At 39.9% G+C, this 17503-nt stretch overlaps 1 protein-coding gene across 1 annotated transcript in view; it reads left to right on the top strand.

Moving 5' to 3' along the window:
- IQCH (IQ motif containing H) overlaps window positions 1-17503 on the top strand; it is an 846786-nt gene that overhangs the window by 414927 nt on the left and 414356 nt on the right. Inside the window, exons 9-10 of the mRNA XM_085644600.1 lie at window positions 14151-14702; window positions 15869-15935. Coding sequence (XP_085500726.1) covers window positions 14151-14702; window positions 15869-15935 — 619 coding nt within the window. The remainder of the gene's footprint in view (window positions 1-14150; window positions 14703-15868; window positions 15936-17503) is intronic.

Here is a 17503-nt window from a genome sequence, read left to right as displayed (position 1 = left end):
CTCAAATCGGAGCGGTATTTCCCAATACCAGCCCTTATGAGAAACATAGAATTCTAACAACCTGTTTACCAATGGGGATCACACCACATCTGGAAGACTGCACCACTTGGGGCACAGTCTTTGCTGCATTCTACACAAAAACACATGGTGTTCCGTCTATGGCGGTAATACCTGATGTCCTGAAACAGATTCAAAACGAATACGGGGCAGAGCCTGCTCTGAATTTAGGTATGAAGTTACTGAAAAATGTCGACCAGGTCTCAACGATAATATTATCTAATATTAAAGGAGAAGCAGCATCAGTGGCAATCCGACAGAAATTAAGGGAATTTGATGTAACAGAACAATCACAAGAACTAGCCAGAATAATTGAAAAATCCTATGAAGAATTAGGCAGAGACAGTTTGGGAGGGAAACCAGTTAAACCACAACTGTCTGAAAGTCCTGATAAGGTCTTTCCTAAAAACGCTCCCACCTCTTCTAAAAAGAAGTGGGAAAATAGCAAACCGCATTTCAAAGAGAAGCGTTCTCATTCCCGAGGCAGGTCTCCTCAAAAGGAGCCCTCTGAAAGGAGGTACAACCTCAGAAATAGGGATAATTTGAGAAAACCTGACAGATATCAAGATACTGATACACGTTCCTCTCGTACCTTTCAGATATCATCACAGACATCCGAAAGAAGAGGACGGTCAGAGAACAAAGAAGAACTCATGAAGTCCAAAGACGATCAACACGTTCAGAAAAACAAACCAAAACCTCAATTCTCCAAAAAGAAAGTAGCAGGTCTGAAGATCAGACATGCCGAGGATTCTGAGAACGCAACTCAAGAACGGAGAATGGGCTCAGACAATGTTGGACAGTGCAGCAGAAGTTACAGTAGCTCGCCAGAACCTGAAGGGGCTTCTGGAGACAGTGGACATGAATGAGGACATTCAAGTTGAAACTGCAGATACCAGGGTTAGTTCTCCACACAGGTTATATGAAATAACACTCCGGATGGAGGGAGACATACCAAGAAAAGTGAAAGCACTCTTTTCTGAGCATCTTTCAAGGGGTTATGATATACTTCTAGCAGAACGAGACTGGCCACCAGAATTTGTCAGGGAGTGCCCACATGGTGAAGACATCATTATGCCAGCCTTCTCCAACAATGTTCCAATACATTATGCCAGGAAATGGGCAGTGGCCCAAGCTCTAGCATTATACAAGAATCATGTAGGATGGGATAAGGACTCACCTCACCACAAAATCCAGTTAAAGGATCAACCAACTGCACAAAGGCAGTACCCAGTTAAGCAAGAAGCTAAAAAACAAGTCAGGGAGATCTTAGATCAACTTGAATACCAGGGGGTGATTGAAACATGCACCTCATCAATGAACAATCCTTTGTTTCCTGTTTCCAAACCAGACAATACATATCGTCTAATTTTGGATTACAGACACCTAAACTCATGTTGTAAAACATTTACAGTGCAAAATGCACACAGTACAGCATTAATGAATAACATTGTGCATAAAAAGTACAAAACCACATTAGACATTTCAAGTGGTTTCTTTTGTCAAAATATTGCACCTGAAAGTAGATATTTGACCGCTTTCTCAATAATGGGGACACAGCGTCAATTTTGTCGACTCCCACAGGGGTTCAAAAACAGCCCGGGGTTATTCTCAGCAAGAGTAACAGAGTTCCTACTAATTTATGATGACGAGGCATTGTCATATGTCGATGATTTATATCTGACAGACGATGACCTGGACAGACACTTGCATAGGGTGAACACCATTATATTGGGCTTCGCATCTGAGGGTTACAAATTCAACTTTAAAAAGTCCAGAATTGCCCATCTCAACGTCCTTTTCCTAGGATATGAACTTTCAAGTGAAGGCAAAAGCCTGGCAGCCAACTTTTTAGAAAAGTGTGCGCTGCTCCAACCTCCAAAAACGCTGAAAAACTTAGTCGATTCTAGGTTTCCTGAATTTTGGAAGAACTTACATTCTAAACTATGCAGAGATGGTTAAACCTCTCTATGAATTAATCAAACCTGATTTCAAAACTACAACTTGGACACAAAAACACAGAAATTCTGCGTTCACTTCAAACAGACATATTACCAACAAAACACTTGCAAACACGCGTCAACGTACGCAACTTAGTGATCCGAATCATTCCGGGTCAATGCGGATTCACCTACTAAACTTTTAACGAAGGTGAAAAAGTACCAATTGCATACAAATCATACTTGTATATGCAGGCAGAAATGAAATTCACTTCTACAGAAAAGATTCTGACAGTAGTTCAAACCGCTGTAGCAAAAGAAAGAGCCCTAGCACAGGGAAAACGCATCATGGTCATGACTCCTGTACCAGCCTTAGAGGCAGTTACTAAAGCTAGCATTCCACATGCGAAAGCTGTACATCTGAGATGGATGCAATGGGTTAATTCTCTTGCTGCAACTGATGTTGAATATGTTTTTGATTCTTATTTGAAAACACACGCATTCCTGCAATATGAACACAAATGTCCTCTGCCTACTGAAATTCTCCCTCTGGATCAGTACGAATTTATAATTTATACTGACGGATCTGCACAACCCGCTACGGTGAGTAAACAAGCTTACAGTGCAGCATGCGCGATCGTTAAAGGTCGTACGCGCAACGGCAAATTCAGACCAATGGTCACAAAAACGCAATCTCTAGGAGATTGTACAGCTCAGCGAGCTGAACTACAAGCATTCAAGCTGGCACTTGAAAACCCGGATCGCGAATTCCCCTCACTTATAGTGTGCGATTCTTTTTACTGTGTTCAATCTTACAATGCATATTTACAGAATTGGCTTCAAAATGGTTTCAAGGATGCAAAAGATGGCACAATCAAGCATAAAACGCTTTGGGAACATATAGTTCAGTTGCGAAACGGACTACACAACACTCACGTGATACACACGCTGAGTCATCAACGTGATGGCGTTCACGTTGATGGGAATTCATTGGCTGATGAAGCCGCAAAGGGGCTGTACAAACGGCATCCGTAGCTGCAATCACTCGTTCAAAAACGAAAATAGACAGTGAAATAATGCTGGCTGTCAATGCTTCAAGCAAAGGCAGCGGTGCAGTTTACCTAAAAAGTTTCCACTCAAATACCCATATATAATTGATGCGAACAATGTTCCATTTGTTATAATCCCTGGAGTGGGGGATAGGGTAATTCCAAACCTGGAACGAAGAGCAGCTTTGATTTACGAAGCAAATCTGGGAGAGGGTCTGGCACATCAGGGGATCTCTAAAGCAATTTTAGAACTTAAAGAGATGTACTGGTGGCCAGGAATGAATACACTGATTCACACATTCATCAATGAATGCATAGACTGCAATAGAAATTGCAGCGCAGAACGCCACCAGATACCGGACTACAACATAGCCAGCCCAGTTCAGACACCATTATTAGACCGCATTAGACCATCTACGTGCAGGCGTCCTCTAGGACAAATGCAATCACACAAACACTAAATCAAGGTTCCTATGGATGTGGCCTCAGCGCTCGGCTGTTGCTCGAACTGTTATAAAAGATTTGCGAGTCTTTATCGGCACATATGCAATTGGCACGCTACATTCTGACCAGGGTCCTGCGTTTAGCTCTCGAGCTTACAAAGAAACCATGGCCAGTTTGGGCATAGCATTGCGGTATTCTTCTCCATTCCATCCTGAGGGAAATTCTGTTGTGGAAAGAAAAAACGGGACATAAAGCAGTCTATAACTGTAGGGTATTAGGTTCGGGTGATGGGTGGGTCACAAACATCTTTATGGGGTCCAACGCGCACTTATTAACTTGCCAAGAAGTTCTCTAGGGGGTGTCACTCCATACGAAGTTCTATTTGGAACTAGAATGTTGGTACCGGACCTTGATATGCAAGGCACAATGATGGAAAATAAGAAATTTGATATCAAAGATCGTTTGGCTGTTTTACAGGACTTAAATGAACTGAGAACAAAACAAAGCAACGTGCTCCTGAAGCCAACCATCACGTAGGGAAAACCGGCCGTCCCAGCAAGGCCTGTCTGGATCCCAAAGCTTGGTGATCTAGTCAGAGAAAAGATCGCGGACAAGAAGGAATTTGGGCCTTCTTACAGACAACCAGTACCTGTCCTAGCAATCCACGGATCAAGAACCGTACTTTTGCTGCCCCTTGCTGGTAAAAAGGAGAAAAGATTTGTGTCCATCGACCTGATCAAACCACACTATGTGGCCGATACTAAGCAGTAGGCCAAGTGGACTCCGCCAATGTAGCAGACGCACTCCTCTAGCTACAAACCAAGAGGTTCAAACTGAAAGACTCATCGCCTTTGAAGATTCTACAGTGAGAAATGAAGGACTAAGCAACAAACCTATGGAACTCGTCCCTCTTGAAACCCAAATAACAGTTCGTCCTGATACACCTGTCTACAACGAAGTGACAAGTGATCAACTGGTTCCAGCGAATTCAGCAAATCCTGGTGCAATTCAAACCATTAACAGAACTGCCTCTGGCTATTTTATTAACTTTGATACGTTTTCTGAGGATCCCAGCGAACCTGAAACGATACCAGCACAAAGAACTTTCAAAGAACAAGCAACAGACTTTTTTCATCTTCTGAAAAACACTTATCTGGTTTCACCATGGATTGAACTATGGATTGTTTTGGGAATATTCCTCTTTCTACTTTGGTTAGCTCTGATATTAACTCTGGGTATGCTGATAAATGGAAGATATATTCAACTGGACACAGCTAGTAAAAGAGTGAACTTACTTCTCCAGCCACACAAATCATCCCATCGTGAAGCGAGAGACTTGTCAGCAGTGAACATCACAGCCGTTCCTATACATGATGGTATAGTTTGGGACCAAACTCAATATGACATTTTTGGCCCGTCTGAGCTTTTGAAGATTCCACATTTATTTAAGATTTCATTAAGTGACTTTATTACCTCTAGTACCTTTTCTGATGATTGGGACTTCGAGCCTGTAATAACATGATGTCTGATCTAGAGATGTCTACTGTATTCACGAATCATGAATATTTAGAGGGCTCATTAGACTATGAACAAATGTATTGTTATAACCACTATGGTCATCATTTCTTGCATAAATCTGCAACACCTAGAAATGTATTTATGTATAACTAATGGGAACATTGTCCTACACCTCCCAAGGGTAGTTTGAAAACTTTTGCAATGAAGTTTCCATATTTTTCAGGGTTCAACTTGCCAAATCCAGAAACGTTTTACTTTAAAAATATGAATAAGACAGGAACGAAAAATATGCTAACCAATACGAAACCGTTTTATTCTGCAGCCTTTATTGCCCAACTGTCTAGACAGGGTTTTGACTTTTGGAAAGACAACATTGAGACAAAATCTGTCTTGGGTACAAAAGATTGGCAAGTACATGGGGTAGAAGCTTTGTTTAGAGCCTGTATCATCCCTGAGCAAATTATGTTTGTGAATGACTCCGTCCAACAAACGTCTTGCCTTGGATTAGCCAAGATCAAAGACATGAACACACCAACCATACCTATACCTGCAAGTAATAGCACTACACAGGGGAGGTCGATGTACATAATATTTTGCATCACAACAGATCAGATCCAGAATGGAAAAAATTGTTTCTCTGACCCTCAGACAAAAACAACTGTCAAGATCGAATCCTGAATGAAACACAGGGTTTCACTATCAATAGGCCAGACTCACGCTATGTTCAATGACAGCATCCAGGGGTAGTAACAACATACAGTGTAGGAAATCTTTGCCTCGATTGGCGACAGAAAGCGACACTGAAGGATGTAAAACAACCCTTATCTTTACTTCAAGAAGGCACAGAGCTTAGGGAATTCTTGCTAGGACCAAGAAAACCGCGTCAAAAACGTTTTATATATGCCGGTATCTACGCTGCTTATAATGAAGCATGAAAGGTTACCCTAGCAGAGACTGCAGAACGAATACCAGAAATTGGTCGTATTAATTTGGAGAAAACTCTCTCTGTAGTAGACAATGGGTTAACGACTCTGTCGTCCAGAATATATTCATTGGACAGCATTGTGTCTTCTGTCATAGACATCATGGAACAGGACTTGGTCATGTTGCAACATGGTCAGTCTCAGCTACGTTCTATCATGCTATTGGGCTGGACGCTACAAAACTCGCGTGCAGGCTATGTGCCTTGGCATTTAATCAATACTACATCACTGTTTTCAGAATTCAATCTCACTGATAAACAGATCAGACTGGCACAAAGGGGAGCAGACTACACTAAGCTGAGCATTGAAAAACTGGAAAAATTACCATTCCCGGTGGCAGAAAAGCCAGCTACTGAGTGGATCATACATGATAAAATTACTCTGTCTGTTACAACTTTCCATTTTCAATATTGCCTAAAACATATACCAGTTGGCAAATATGAAAGGTTGAATACATCAAGACATCCTGGGATTTACATTACACACATGATGTTGGAGTGGGGAACGTGAAGTGTTTCTCAGCGGTGAATTCTGTGAACACACACTAAGCGGTTCTCTCCCTTGTCAGGGTATTAATTTACACGGTGCCTGTGATTGTTCTACTTCAAACTTATCCTGTCACATGCAAGGTTCACTGGCTGTAGTGATAAATCCAATTTTTGGCCAACTTTCTAATGGGAGTTACATTATGTTCAATGATCACAGGTGCTGTGGCATGTTGCCAGGTATTCCATATCTAGTTACGGTTACATCCAGGGTGACTTGCTGTATGCAAGTCTTGTTTCCACAAATACAGAGAGTCAAGGAGTCGCCTTTGTGGCCGTCACTGAACGTCTCTTCTATAGGAATTGATACTCTAAACAGAATGAGAGCCATTCTTTTACAAAAAAGAGTGCCATTGACCTCGGCCAAAGAAACCTATGATCTCCAAGTCGCAAGGACTTCTGCGGAGATACATACCCTTTTGTATACAAACTGCCCTGTTCGTTTCTCAGAAATGTTAGGTCATATCTTAAACATGTCTGATACGAGCGGTATTATACATGTATTTAAGAACGTGTGTGCAGGACTGTTACATGTTCTACGCTGCCTGCTTTGCGGTGAAGAATGCGTGCTAGACATCTGTCTAACACTCCATCAGTCATGCCTAAGGATATCGATACTCTGCTGGACCCGGTTACGGCCCATGCTCTCTGTTGTTCCCAGCAGCTACCAATCCTGATGACGGCATTCAATGAGATCTCACAGACGCAAATTGCTACTGCTGAGGCACGAGATGAAACAACAGGCACGCAGGTAACATCCGATTCGAACATTGCTGATGCAACCAATTCTGAAGGCGATGGTTCACATCTATGTGCAGTTAATCTTCTAAACGAGGTATTCCAACTTTCACCTACAACGGTAGACGACTTTTTGTCTACAGGATTAGAAGATTTCATGTTTTCTCCAGGCCCACACACTGACTTTTGATTCAGGCACACAGTGTTCCGATGAGACTCTGAATTTGGCCTTCGTTCTTTTCGGACAAGGGACTAACTTTGGAACTTTTTCCTATGATTAATTTTTTTTTCCAAATTTGTATTTTTGCATTTTTTGGCACAAGTAATCTGCTTATAGTAGAACTATTCATAGAGAACAGAATTATTTGAAAATCTTCTAGGGACATTATGCCACCTTGTCACATCAACAATTGATTTGGTTTAACCTGGTATGAAATGATTTTGGCCCTTTTTCTTCTGTATTAACGAGCCATTTCATCATATGTATATATTTCAAATTCATTCTTGTTGGCATTTTCAATGCACGCATATATTTAGAATAAAACTTTGCTTTTATTAAGTACAGCATCTTATGCATAGCAATGTTTTTTGTAATGCATTTTTAGGGCATTTTTTTTAGATATGTTTTAGATTATCATGCAATACTCTTTTTTAGACATGTTTAGTATGTTTAGGATTTAGTAATGTCGTTCATACAAAACTGGAGTGGGTGTTGTGTGTAGATTTAGATTCTGTATATAGGTTTCCCGATTTATGCCCTTATTGAGGTACAATTCATATTGCCCTTATTTAGGCATAGAAAATCCAGCCCTTATTTAGGCATTGTCCATGCTAACCAAATACAGGCATGGTCTTCTGCATCCGTCCATCCACGTCACAACGAGTTCTTGGAAAACCAGACTCTTAAGCCTTTAGGAATTTCCCTTGCTTGGATATTGATTTCTCCAAGAACTCATTTAGTATGCATGAACATCTATTCCTTAGGGGTTTATTCATGACGTCCGATGCCCGACTTTTACGTCAATACAGGCATTCCTAAACACCTTCAAGGTGTAAATATATCTGCACTTGCCCTGGCATACCACGGTTCCGGTACGGTCCAGCTCGACTGCCTATTTGCGGTTCGCCACGGCAAGTTCGGAAGGAGATCGAGTTCCAGCCTGATGCACTGACCAGACGCTGTCATCCTCCTCGCAGAGAATCCAGCTCCAGTGTTTCAGACTCCCCTTGCGGAGTGTTAGATATCGAGTCCCGGAAAGAGATTCCAACCTCGCACATTCTAAGGAATGGAGCAGACTAGGACTTAGAGAAACTTTTGGCAACTCTTGGCAAAACTATAGCTATAGCTAGCTATACTTTAGACAACAGCACCTACTTCTTACCTCGTACTACACTTGGGTTAGGTACACTGGGGTAGAACAATTTAGAAGCATCAGATGAGTATTCACATTTTAGCCTGTGTTATTTATGTATGTATTTTATGAATACATGTCATTTCTATAAACCATGTTATTGCAGTATTATTTTATCTTACTGCTAACTCTGTACATATTGTACTTCGCAGCCTGTCTTACAATTGTAGCAGTTCATATCTCTTGCATGAGAAATAAGACTGTTCAATAAACCCTTTTTATTGAAACGCCCGTCTCTCTATTTCTGTGCAACTCTGTAGAAACGAAGCATGCACGATTGACTGAGTGAAACTGTTATCTATTGTTACCACGGTTCTGAGATTTTTCCGACTCTAAGGGAAACAAAGTTGTCATGTTTATGCGGTTGTCAGAAACGAATCCCTTCTTGTTTGTTCGAGAAGTTTCTAGTGACCTCTGAGTTAGCTGGCACACACAAGTAATTAAATTTAATGTACTCGATAGAGACATACTGACCTCAGTCCTCTGTCAAATCTATAGTGTATATTATTCCAATGCGCAGAGCCTATCAGGGATATAGGAACTACACTACACTAGATAAAACCAAAACATGAAAGATAGGTCGGACAAAGCCAAAATTACTGAAGAGAAAAAAAAGACCAGCAAGCAATGTCAAATTATGGGAAAGGCGGTTCATCTGGTGTAGACCTCACTGAGAGAAGTTCCTGTAGGTGAAGCACAAATCTAGAAGAAACTAGAAAGAAGGGGAGTGTAGTGAAAAAGTACCCGCACACTAGCACTGGCTGCAAGTGGTAGCATTGTTATCCCCAACCCTAGCCAAAAACTATAATACTAAACAGAGATTTCGAAGAGGCACATCAATTATTGAATTTACTGGCAAAACTGATAGTTTTCACATAAGCCTAATTATTTACTTGATGCATCTATTTTGAATAAAAATGTGCTGTTCATCAAAGTTTTATCACAACAGTTTCCAGCATGTGTTTCACAACAACTTCCCTTTGCTTTCTCATGGCACTTAAAATATTTAAATGTCAATTATGAAACAACAACAACATATCCAAGTATTACAATGTTGCACATGATATGTACATCAATATATGAAACACGTTATGATGATAACTTATGGTATAAGTATCACAACACATAAGCATTGTCATTTAAATTATCCAGCTTTCAATCAGTTAAATAATAACATATTTTCTATTCCCAATGGCTATGAGAAAATATAGACAATATCGGTAAACATGAGGTCTAAAGTCCTTTTTTGTCAAACATGTTTAGTTTATTATGCAGTGTTACCAAGTCTGAATAGTCCAACATAGGTCCTTAGAGGTAAATCTTAACATAATAGACTCAAGTAAAGTTACAATTCTGAGTAAGGTTAAACTAAAAAGCAAAAACTACCTGTAGTATATAGTACTAGTTGCATGTTTTCAAATGAATATATCCAAATCAGTCTTAGTATTGTGGTATTGAAGTACAATTCGTCCAAAATTTGTATCTGAAATAGAATATTAGACGGAATTTAACCTAAGTGCATAGATTTTAGAAATAAAGTGTGAAATTGATATAAATTATCCATGATTAAGAAGAATAAGGATTACCTATGCGGTATGATAGCTACTTTGTGGCCAACAGTTGTATACTTACAACTATATATTTTTTTAAAAACCTGTAAATTGGTTGTCTTCAAATATTGGCCACCATTTGATATTAATACTCTATGATTCCCTGCACAACTTTATTTATCGCTTAGCTGCACTATATTGATCCAAAAATACATACTTGATATATTTTGTGTTATCAGTTGAAGAAACACTATTCAAATGTATTACCCAGCACTATCAATCATATTGGGTATCATATTGAGTTGCCCCCGTTTAATCCCAAGAGTCAGATTAATAAAAATGTGGCGTTGTGTGTAAATTTGTAGAAATTTTAGAAAACTTATATCAGGGAACTCACACCAATTACCTAGTGTGGGGTCTCAAACCCATGTTAGTCAAAGGAGAATTCTCAGTATTTAACAAAGTTCCTTTGTACTATCTATCTGTACATCAGGTTGGGTCCAGCTATTTCAATTAGTAAAAAATCTCAAATTTTTGAGACAAAAAGGAAATTGGGATCTAATTATATTCACCAAACACTCTGAATTTTATTCTAAGAACCATCGACAAAGCTATTGTATCTTAGCAGTATTTATGTGTCAGTTCTATAATTGCATTAACTATCTCCTCACTTATTACTATACTCAGATATATGCCTTAAAGTTAAAATATATTACTTATAAATAACAATTTGAAATTCATCTATTTAGACCTTTAGTAGATGGTTAGAGTCTATCAATTCAATGGGACTCTTTTTCTCTTAATCCCTGATGTCTGTTTCCCCGTCTTTGTTGTTGTCTGATGTTATTAATGCTTTTTAAAGATATATTATTTAGATCTTTCTTTTGATGCCATTCATAAAAATGTACTGCCATGAGATCTTAGTTGACAGTATTTTAATGGCCCTCAGATGTTTTTTCCATCTCTCTATTTGAGATCTCTTTGTCGAACCAGCATAAATTAAAGAACATAGACAAGCATTCATGTAATCACAAAATAGACTACTTCAATTGATGAACTCTCTATTGAAAATGTTCTTTTTGTTTTTGCATTCTCCAAATTCCAATAGTTTCCCCTTTGCGTACTCACAACAAATACATTTACCTCATTTATGAAATCCTTTCAAACTCTAGTCAACCATATTGTAGTAGATTTATATTGATAAAACAAGAACGTGGTAGAAAGATATAACAATGTGTTCAATATATCACATGTAAGATGTACAGAATGTATATATATATATATATATATATATATATATATATATATATATATATATATATATATATATATATATATATATATATATATATATATATATATATATATATATATATATATATATACCATATATAACTTCATCATTCTTGGAAATTATGGTAAAAAAATATTTTTTTGTTATTTTCATGATGTGTTATTATTTATTTTTAACTGTTTTCAGATTAGAGATTGAAATGTTGTATTTGCCCTGAGAAAACGACAGGAAATTGTCTCAAAACACTTCTTGGCAGTAGTTTGTTTTTATAGGACTTCGATAAAAAGCATGCTTTTGATCACAATGAATGCATCAAGAAAATGATTCAATTATCCAGTATCATTTGTACTTAAGTAAATATAATCAGTATCCCCAACGAATTCTGAATTCATTAACTTGGATGCCTCTCTGTTTGTTATCACAAACCTAAAAGCATGAGACAGCTTTGTTTGGCCTCCGAAATTCTGAGATACCGGGTGAAATATGCCATTCATTTCTTCAAATCTGTGGGTGTGCACTCCACCTCACAAATGTTGTTGCATACACTGTACAATATATTTGTTCTTGTTTCTGTCAGAGGAAAGATGGATACAGGCATAGTTTGTCACAAAAAACACAGTCAAAATTAGCCTTTGATGGTCAACACAAAGAAGGAATAAAGTCTGCCTTGCTACCTCTTTGGTAGCATGCTAGCTACAGAGTCCTCTTCAGAAGAGATGCGTTCAGGCGTACTCTGTTAAATAAACACACAGTACAATTCAAAGAGTGACGAAATTAAAATAGTATGTCCAGATTTATAATTCCAGCAAAAATGTGTGTTTTAATAGCTAAAAATAATCACAAGCAAAATAAATCAACAGGGGCCTGTAGTATACTATTCATGCCTAAAACAAACTGATTGTTCCTATAGCAATACTAATGTAGAGCTCATAAATTAGGGTGGGGATGCAGTAATTGATGTATTAAAGCAACAATTCAGCTAAATGTCTAGCAGGAATATACTTGATTAACCGGTCTGGGTGTTTGATCCTGCACAGATTGCATCTTAAGCAGATAGAGGGAAGACTTTCTACAATCCTCATTCAGATATTGCTCTTAAGGTGTTCTTTTGTCTGGTGAATCATCAAATCATTTTATGGTGTGTGGGTTCCATTGCTTTAAAACTGTTCAGGAAGGCTGTTTCAGATCAGTCTGGTTGTTGGCACTGACTCATTTGACCAAACATATTTTGTGTTGCAGACTTAGGGCTTGATTTACAGTTCGGTGCTAAAGGAAAATCGTTCAATTTCTGAAGGAATTTCTGAATCTGGACAAGAATCCACTGGTTGAATGCCCTCAATATCAATATACCTGTGATGAAGGAAATGTGGCTGATAGATTTCCCTACAGAATGTGTTCCTCCTCTAGCAATCGAACTACCCAGTTCTATATCGGGCCCTAAGTTCTGGATGTGCACATTGTTTTTATTCTGCATGAGATCTTTTTGTGGATTCTCATCAATGTTCGTGAGGTATACTTCTTCAAGAAAATCATCACTCTGCTAGACTTTCAATTTGTACAACCTATAAATGCCTCAATGCACTTATTCCAAACTTAGAGCTGGTAAGAGAATTAACACAAATATGAGTATTAAAAATTATCGTTGTAAAAAAAGAAGTTGGCTTCCCAACATTAATGGATTAGAAAGCCACTATGTTAACGAGTAAACAGAGTCTGGGTGAATATGCAGCTATTGTCAAAACGTGGTGTCCTCAAGCAGGTAAAAGGATCACACACAAAGATGTAAAACAAAATTCCAAGAAGTATTATATAAATTATGTTTGTTATCTGTACAGTGCACAATAATTGTGACTGGACTTCATGGTACAATTAGCCTGTTCTAGGTGTGACTAAAGCACAAGCTTCATTTAAACGAAATAGTAGAATAAGATTTTGAGGGCTTTCTGAAGGCCATCAGTGAAGGCAGGGCTGTAATTATTAAATGACAACTGATTTCACTGTTTTTACTAGATTGTGGAGAAACAGCGCTCCCATCTACTCCCATTCTGTCACAGGTTACTGCCTGGAGTCAGAAGCTGGAGCATCTTACTAGTGACAGTGTGACAGTAATGGGTGCCTAGCCTAACAGTCATTTGTAAGTAATACAAATAATTTTGACTGAATAGGGAGACAGTGGAGGTTTCTTAGAAAGGGGCTTATCTCGTTAATTTCTCTAGCCCAGCAATCAGCCCTCCAGCAGCACTTTGGACAGACTGGAGGTAATTAAACTGATATTGCCTTGAGACCCTAACGGGTGAGAAGGGCGCATCACAAATCCCTTATTGCTTGATATTATTTTTGTGGTATGAGTACAGGACATTTCCATAATCTGGTTTGGATTTAACCATGGGCCCAGTCACCACTGAGAGGAAAAAGAGGAGAATTCTGAATTGGTGAGAAAGAAGCATGCTTCATTTTCAAACTGTCAATTCTTGTGAGAGTTGCAATCTCAGAAGAGCATCTAGAACATTTACTGACTGTTCACTGTTTCCTCTTTCACGGTCTTCACTTTCTCTGTGCCTCTTTTTTTACTTCTTTTATCTCTTTCTGTCTTTGTCCCTGCCTTCTGTTCTCTCTGCAGATCCAGCCCGCAGAACCCGCTCGTCTCGCACAGAACACACCATTGGAGCACTGCTTCACTATTTATGAGGGTACTATAAATCACCAGGCCCCAGATTTCCTGGCCTTCAAACAGCGCTACTGCCTCTCCTGGGGGAGTCTCCTTTCCTTCTTGGAGCATCTTGAAGTCTTCCTCAAAAACTATGCTGTCCCAGCCGCAATAGTGAATGGGGAGAAGATAATGGAAACTCTACTGAACTTTGAGCTTAACCAGCGGCCCACCCGATCCGACCTATTATCTGTGCTGGCCAACCGAGCTGCTATCAAGAGACTCTTGAGCCGCCCTGGCCAAAGGTATCGAGGACAGGATGGACTGGTTGCGGCCGCCACCAAGATCCAAGCGACATGGCGCCGACATCGAGACCGAAAAACCTATCTAGAGTATCGGCGGCACAAGTGGGCAGCAGGGGTAATCGCTATCTCCTGGTTACTTTACATGCAGAAATCCCGCGTCAAGCGCATCCTCAAAGAGTCACGTCAGAGGCATCTGGAGAACTTCCGTCTCCGAACTAAGGTAAGAGGGGTCACTGGAGCAAGCCGTCCTGCCCACGGTGTATTGCTCTGCTCCCACTTCTACTTACCGCCATCCTGCACCCACCCTCTCATCGTGTTCCATTCGTCACCACAGATCTTGGTACTGCTTGGCAAACGCTCCAGGTGGTGTCCGTGCCTGAAGCAGCTGACAGAGATGGAAATTGGGAGTTTTCTCAAAAAGTTGAGGCTTCTTAAGGGCAAACGGTCTGAGGCAAAGAGGGGTGCCTGACATGCTACTGCTTTTGGCCCAATACTCCTGGTCTTTCAGAAGCATCTGCAGGCATGTTCAGAAGTCTCCTTATTTTTCCATTGGCTAGACCACCTTTGACACTTTGGAGCTCTCCCACCTCTCTTCCATGCCTCCTTTCATGCTGTTCAGGATTTTCCCGCCCCTTCTTCTGCCCGCACCAGCTGTCGCTGCTTTGTCAACAACCATTTAAGTTTTGCTGACAGCCTTTTAATTAGCGCTTACCATTTCATTTACGTGCTTGTTCCTTCCGTTCTCCCTCTCTTAATTTTTTTAATTCATATTCCTTTAATTAAGTGAAGCCGCCACTAATCCCTCGTTTGCTAGTCGCGTCGGGCAGCCACCTAATTAAATTAATTGGGGTGGGGGAGAGATGTTTTAAGAATGTAATTAAATCAATTAATATAATTTACGCCTGGTTTAACTGTACAGTGGCAACAAGGTGGGAGTGGAATAAAGAAAAGAACAACGCCCTCGGCCTTGAGCTTCAAATCAATACTTGTTTGCGCTGTTATCATTTTATTATATTGCACGATTAGAATTCTTTTTTCATTTCCCAGATTTAAAAGTAGTTTTGAACATCCATAACTCATGGAGATTACCGGATTCCTGCGAATTCTCGTTTTTTTTACTCATAAAAAACGTGATATAAATCGCAATTGACGTAATATTATGAATCTATGCTGGCATTTCGGGATTCTGGTAACACTTCTAAAATACTCGGCCTCCATCATTGTGCTTCTGTATGTCACCGATCCCCTATGTGGCATTATATGACGAGTATTGTGTCCTATTTTATATAAATAACACGTATTGTTTGCTTGGAACAGGAGAGGCAATTGCTTGCAATGTGCTCACAGTGGTCAGTATTATTAATGATGTGATATTTCCTTTTTCAGCATCTGGCCGCTAAATGGAATCAAATGAAGGCTTCAAGGCGCACTGTCATTCACGTCCCATCATTAGGTGAGGGTGTTAGTTCTTGTTTTTTATTTTTTTTTAACCTTATGGCAAAACGTAACCATGCCCCAACACATTAAGCCTCACTGCTGGTGGGGAGGGCGGACCCACATGCCAGTTCAAATTGGCCTCGGCAGGGAAAATGTTCCTAGGAGCAGTGAGAGCAATAACGCCGGGCCTGTGTACCAAATAGCTTTTAATTTGGGGATTAAGCAAATCGGGCTATTACGGAAGCGTGGTGGGGGGCGGAGGAGGGCAGCGCTTCGGTGCAACGACGTGAGGTGGGGGGTTTAATTTGCTTGTCGTTGTCACCGAGCGAGGTTGGGAGGTGGGCACTGTGCCCCCCTCGCTTGCACCTAGGCTTTGTTTTCCCCAGGCCCGGCCCGACGCGGCCAATAAACCGAGATATTGCTTGTACACTGTTTTAATCAAATGTGCAGTCAAAACGATAAGCTACATTGTCTGAAATTATTTAGTTCTAATTACGAGCAGATGGGATGTTTTATTTGCACCCAGGGCGTCTGAGCAAGAGGAAATGCTGTGTGAACAGGAATAATTAAGAAGTTGAATAGTGGCTTTTTTGCGCCTAAATAATCTGCCGCTTCATGTTAATTAGCACTAATGCAATTATTTAATTACATTTATGAATTGGGGAACTTAAAAAGCTGTCGTTTAGCCGAGCAGCGGTAAAGTGGGTGTTTTAAAGAGACTCGAGAAGATTCCCAGGGAATGTTCTGGAATTGCGCCGCTGGCTTCTGCCAAGCGTGAGCTGCTGTCAGGTGCATTTCGGGAATAGGATGTTTATTTTTATTGCTTTTTTGTTAGTCGTGTCGCAAATTAATTTCCCTCTCAAGTTTTTATAAGCTGTTAATAAAATGCACATGCCGAGCTATGTTGAGAATAAGGGACAGGGCTTGGTGATGAATGCTTGATGCGTTTTAAAGCTGATAAAATGGCGCCCTTCTCAAGTGGTAAACAGTCGCCCTTGTTTTGTCGAAACAATTTGCCTGTGATAAAATTGTTTATTTATCAGGACCTAAGTTTATAAGGGTTGGTGCATTGCCCGAGTCACCAGGAGCAGAGCCAATAACAGTCCGCTCGTGTATTTTTTTTATCCTATAATTTTTATTGAGTTTTCCACCCAAAAATAAATTGCGAAAATGTATGTGTAGTACAAGCATATCATTAATATTATAGTGCTATGGGTGGCACTATATAAAAAAATATAGGTCGCAGGAACGAGTAAACAATTAGTATTTTCTCCCCAATCTACTCATCTCTAAATTTAAACCCAATATAGATATGATAGGAAACACCATGTCTGCCGACTCGAAATGTGTGTAGAGTCCACATGTGAGAAAACAAAGCTAAAGTCCTGAACGTATTTATGCAGTCAGAACATTTCACCATCATACACTAAGCGCACTCCAAAGGCCCTCATGGCCAACCTACATTGAGATCTATTATGTGTATCATTTCAGAGATCACCTCCACAGCGCGCGCAGGAGACAGTCTTAATACCCTGCGAAAGGTACAACGAAGAGGGCTCCATATTGTTTCCAAATATTTTTAGT

This window comes from Triturus cristatus, chromosome 3_1 (assembly GCF_964204655.1).
Source record: "Triturus cristatus chromosome 3_1, aTriCri1.1, whole genome shotgun sequence".
NCBI lineage: Eukaryota > Metazoa > Chordata > Amphibia > Caudata > Salamandridae > Triturus > Triturus cristatus.
This window is presented reverse-complemented; position numbering and strand designations above follow the sequence as displayed.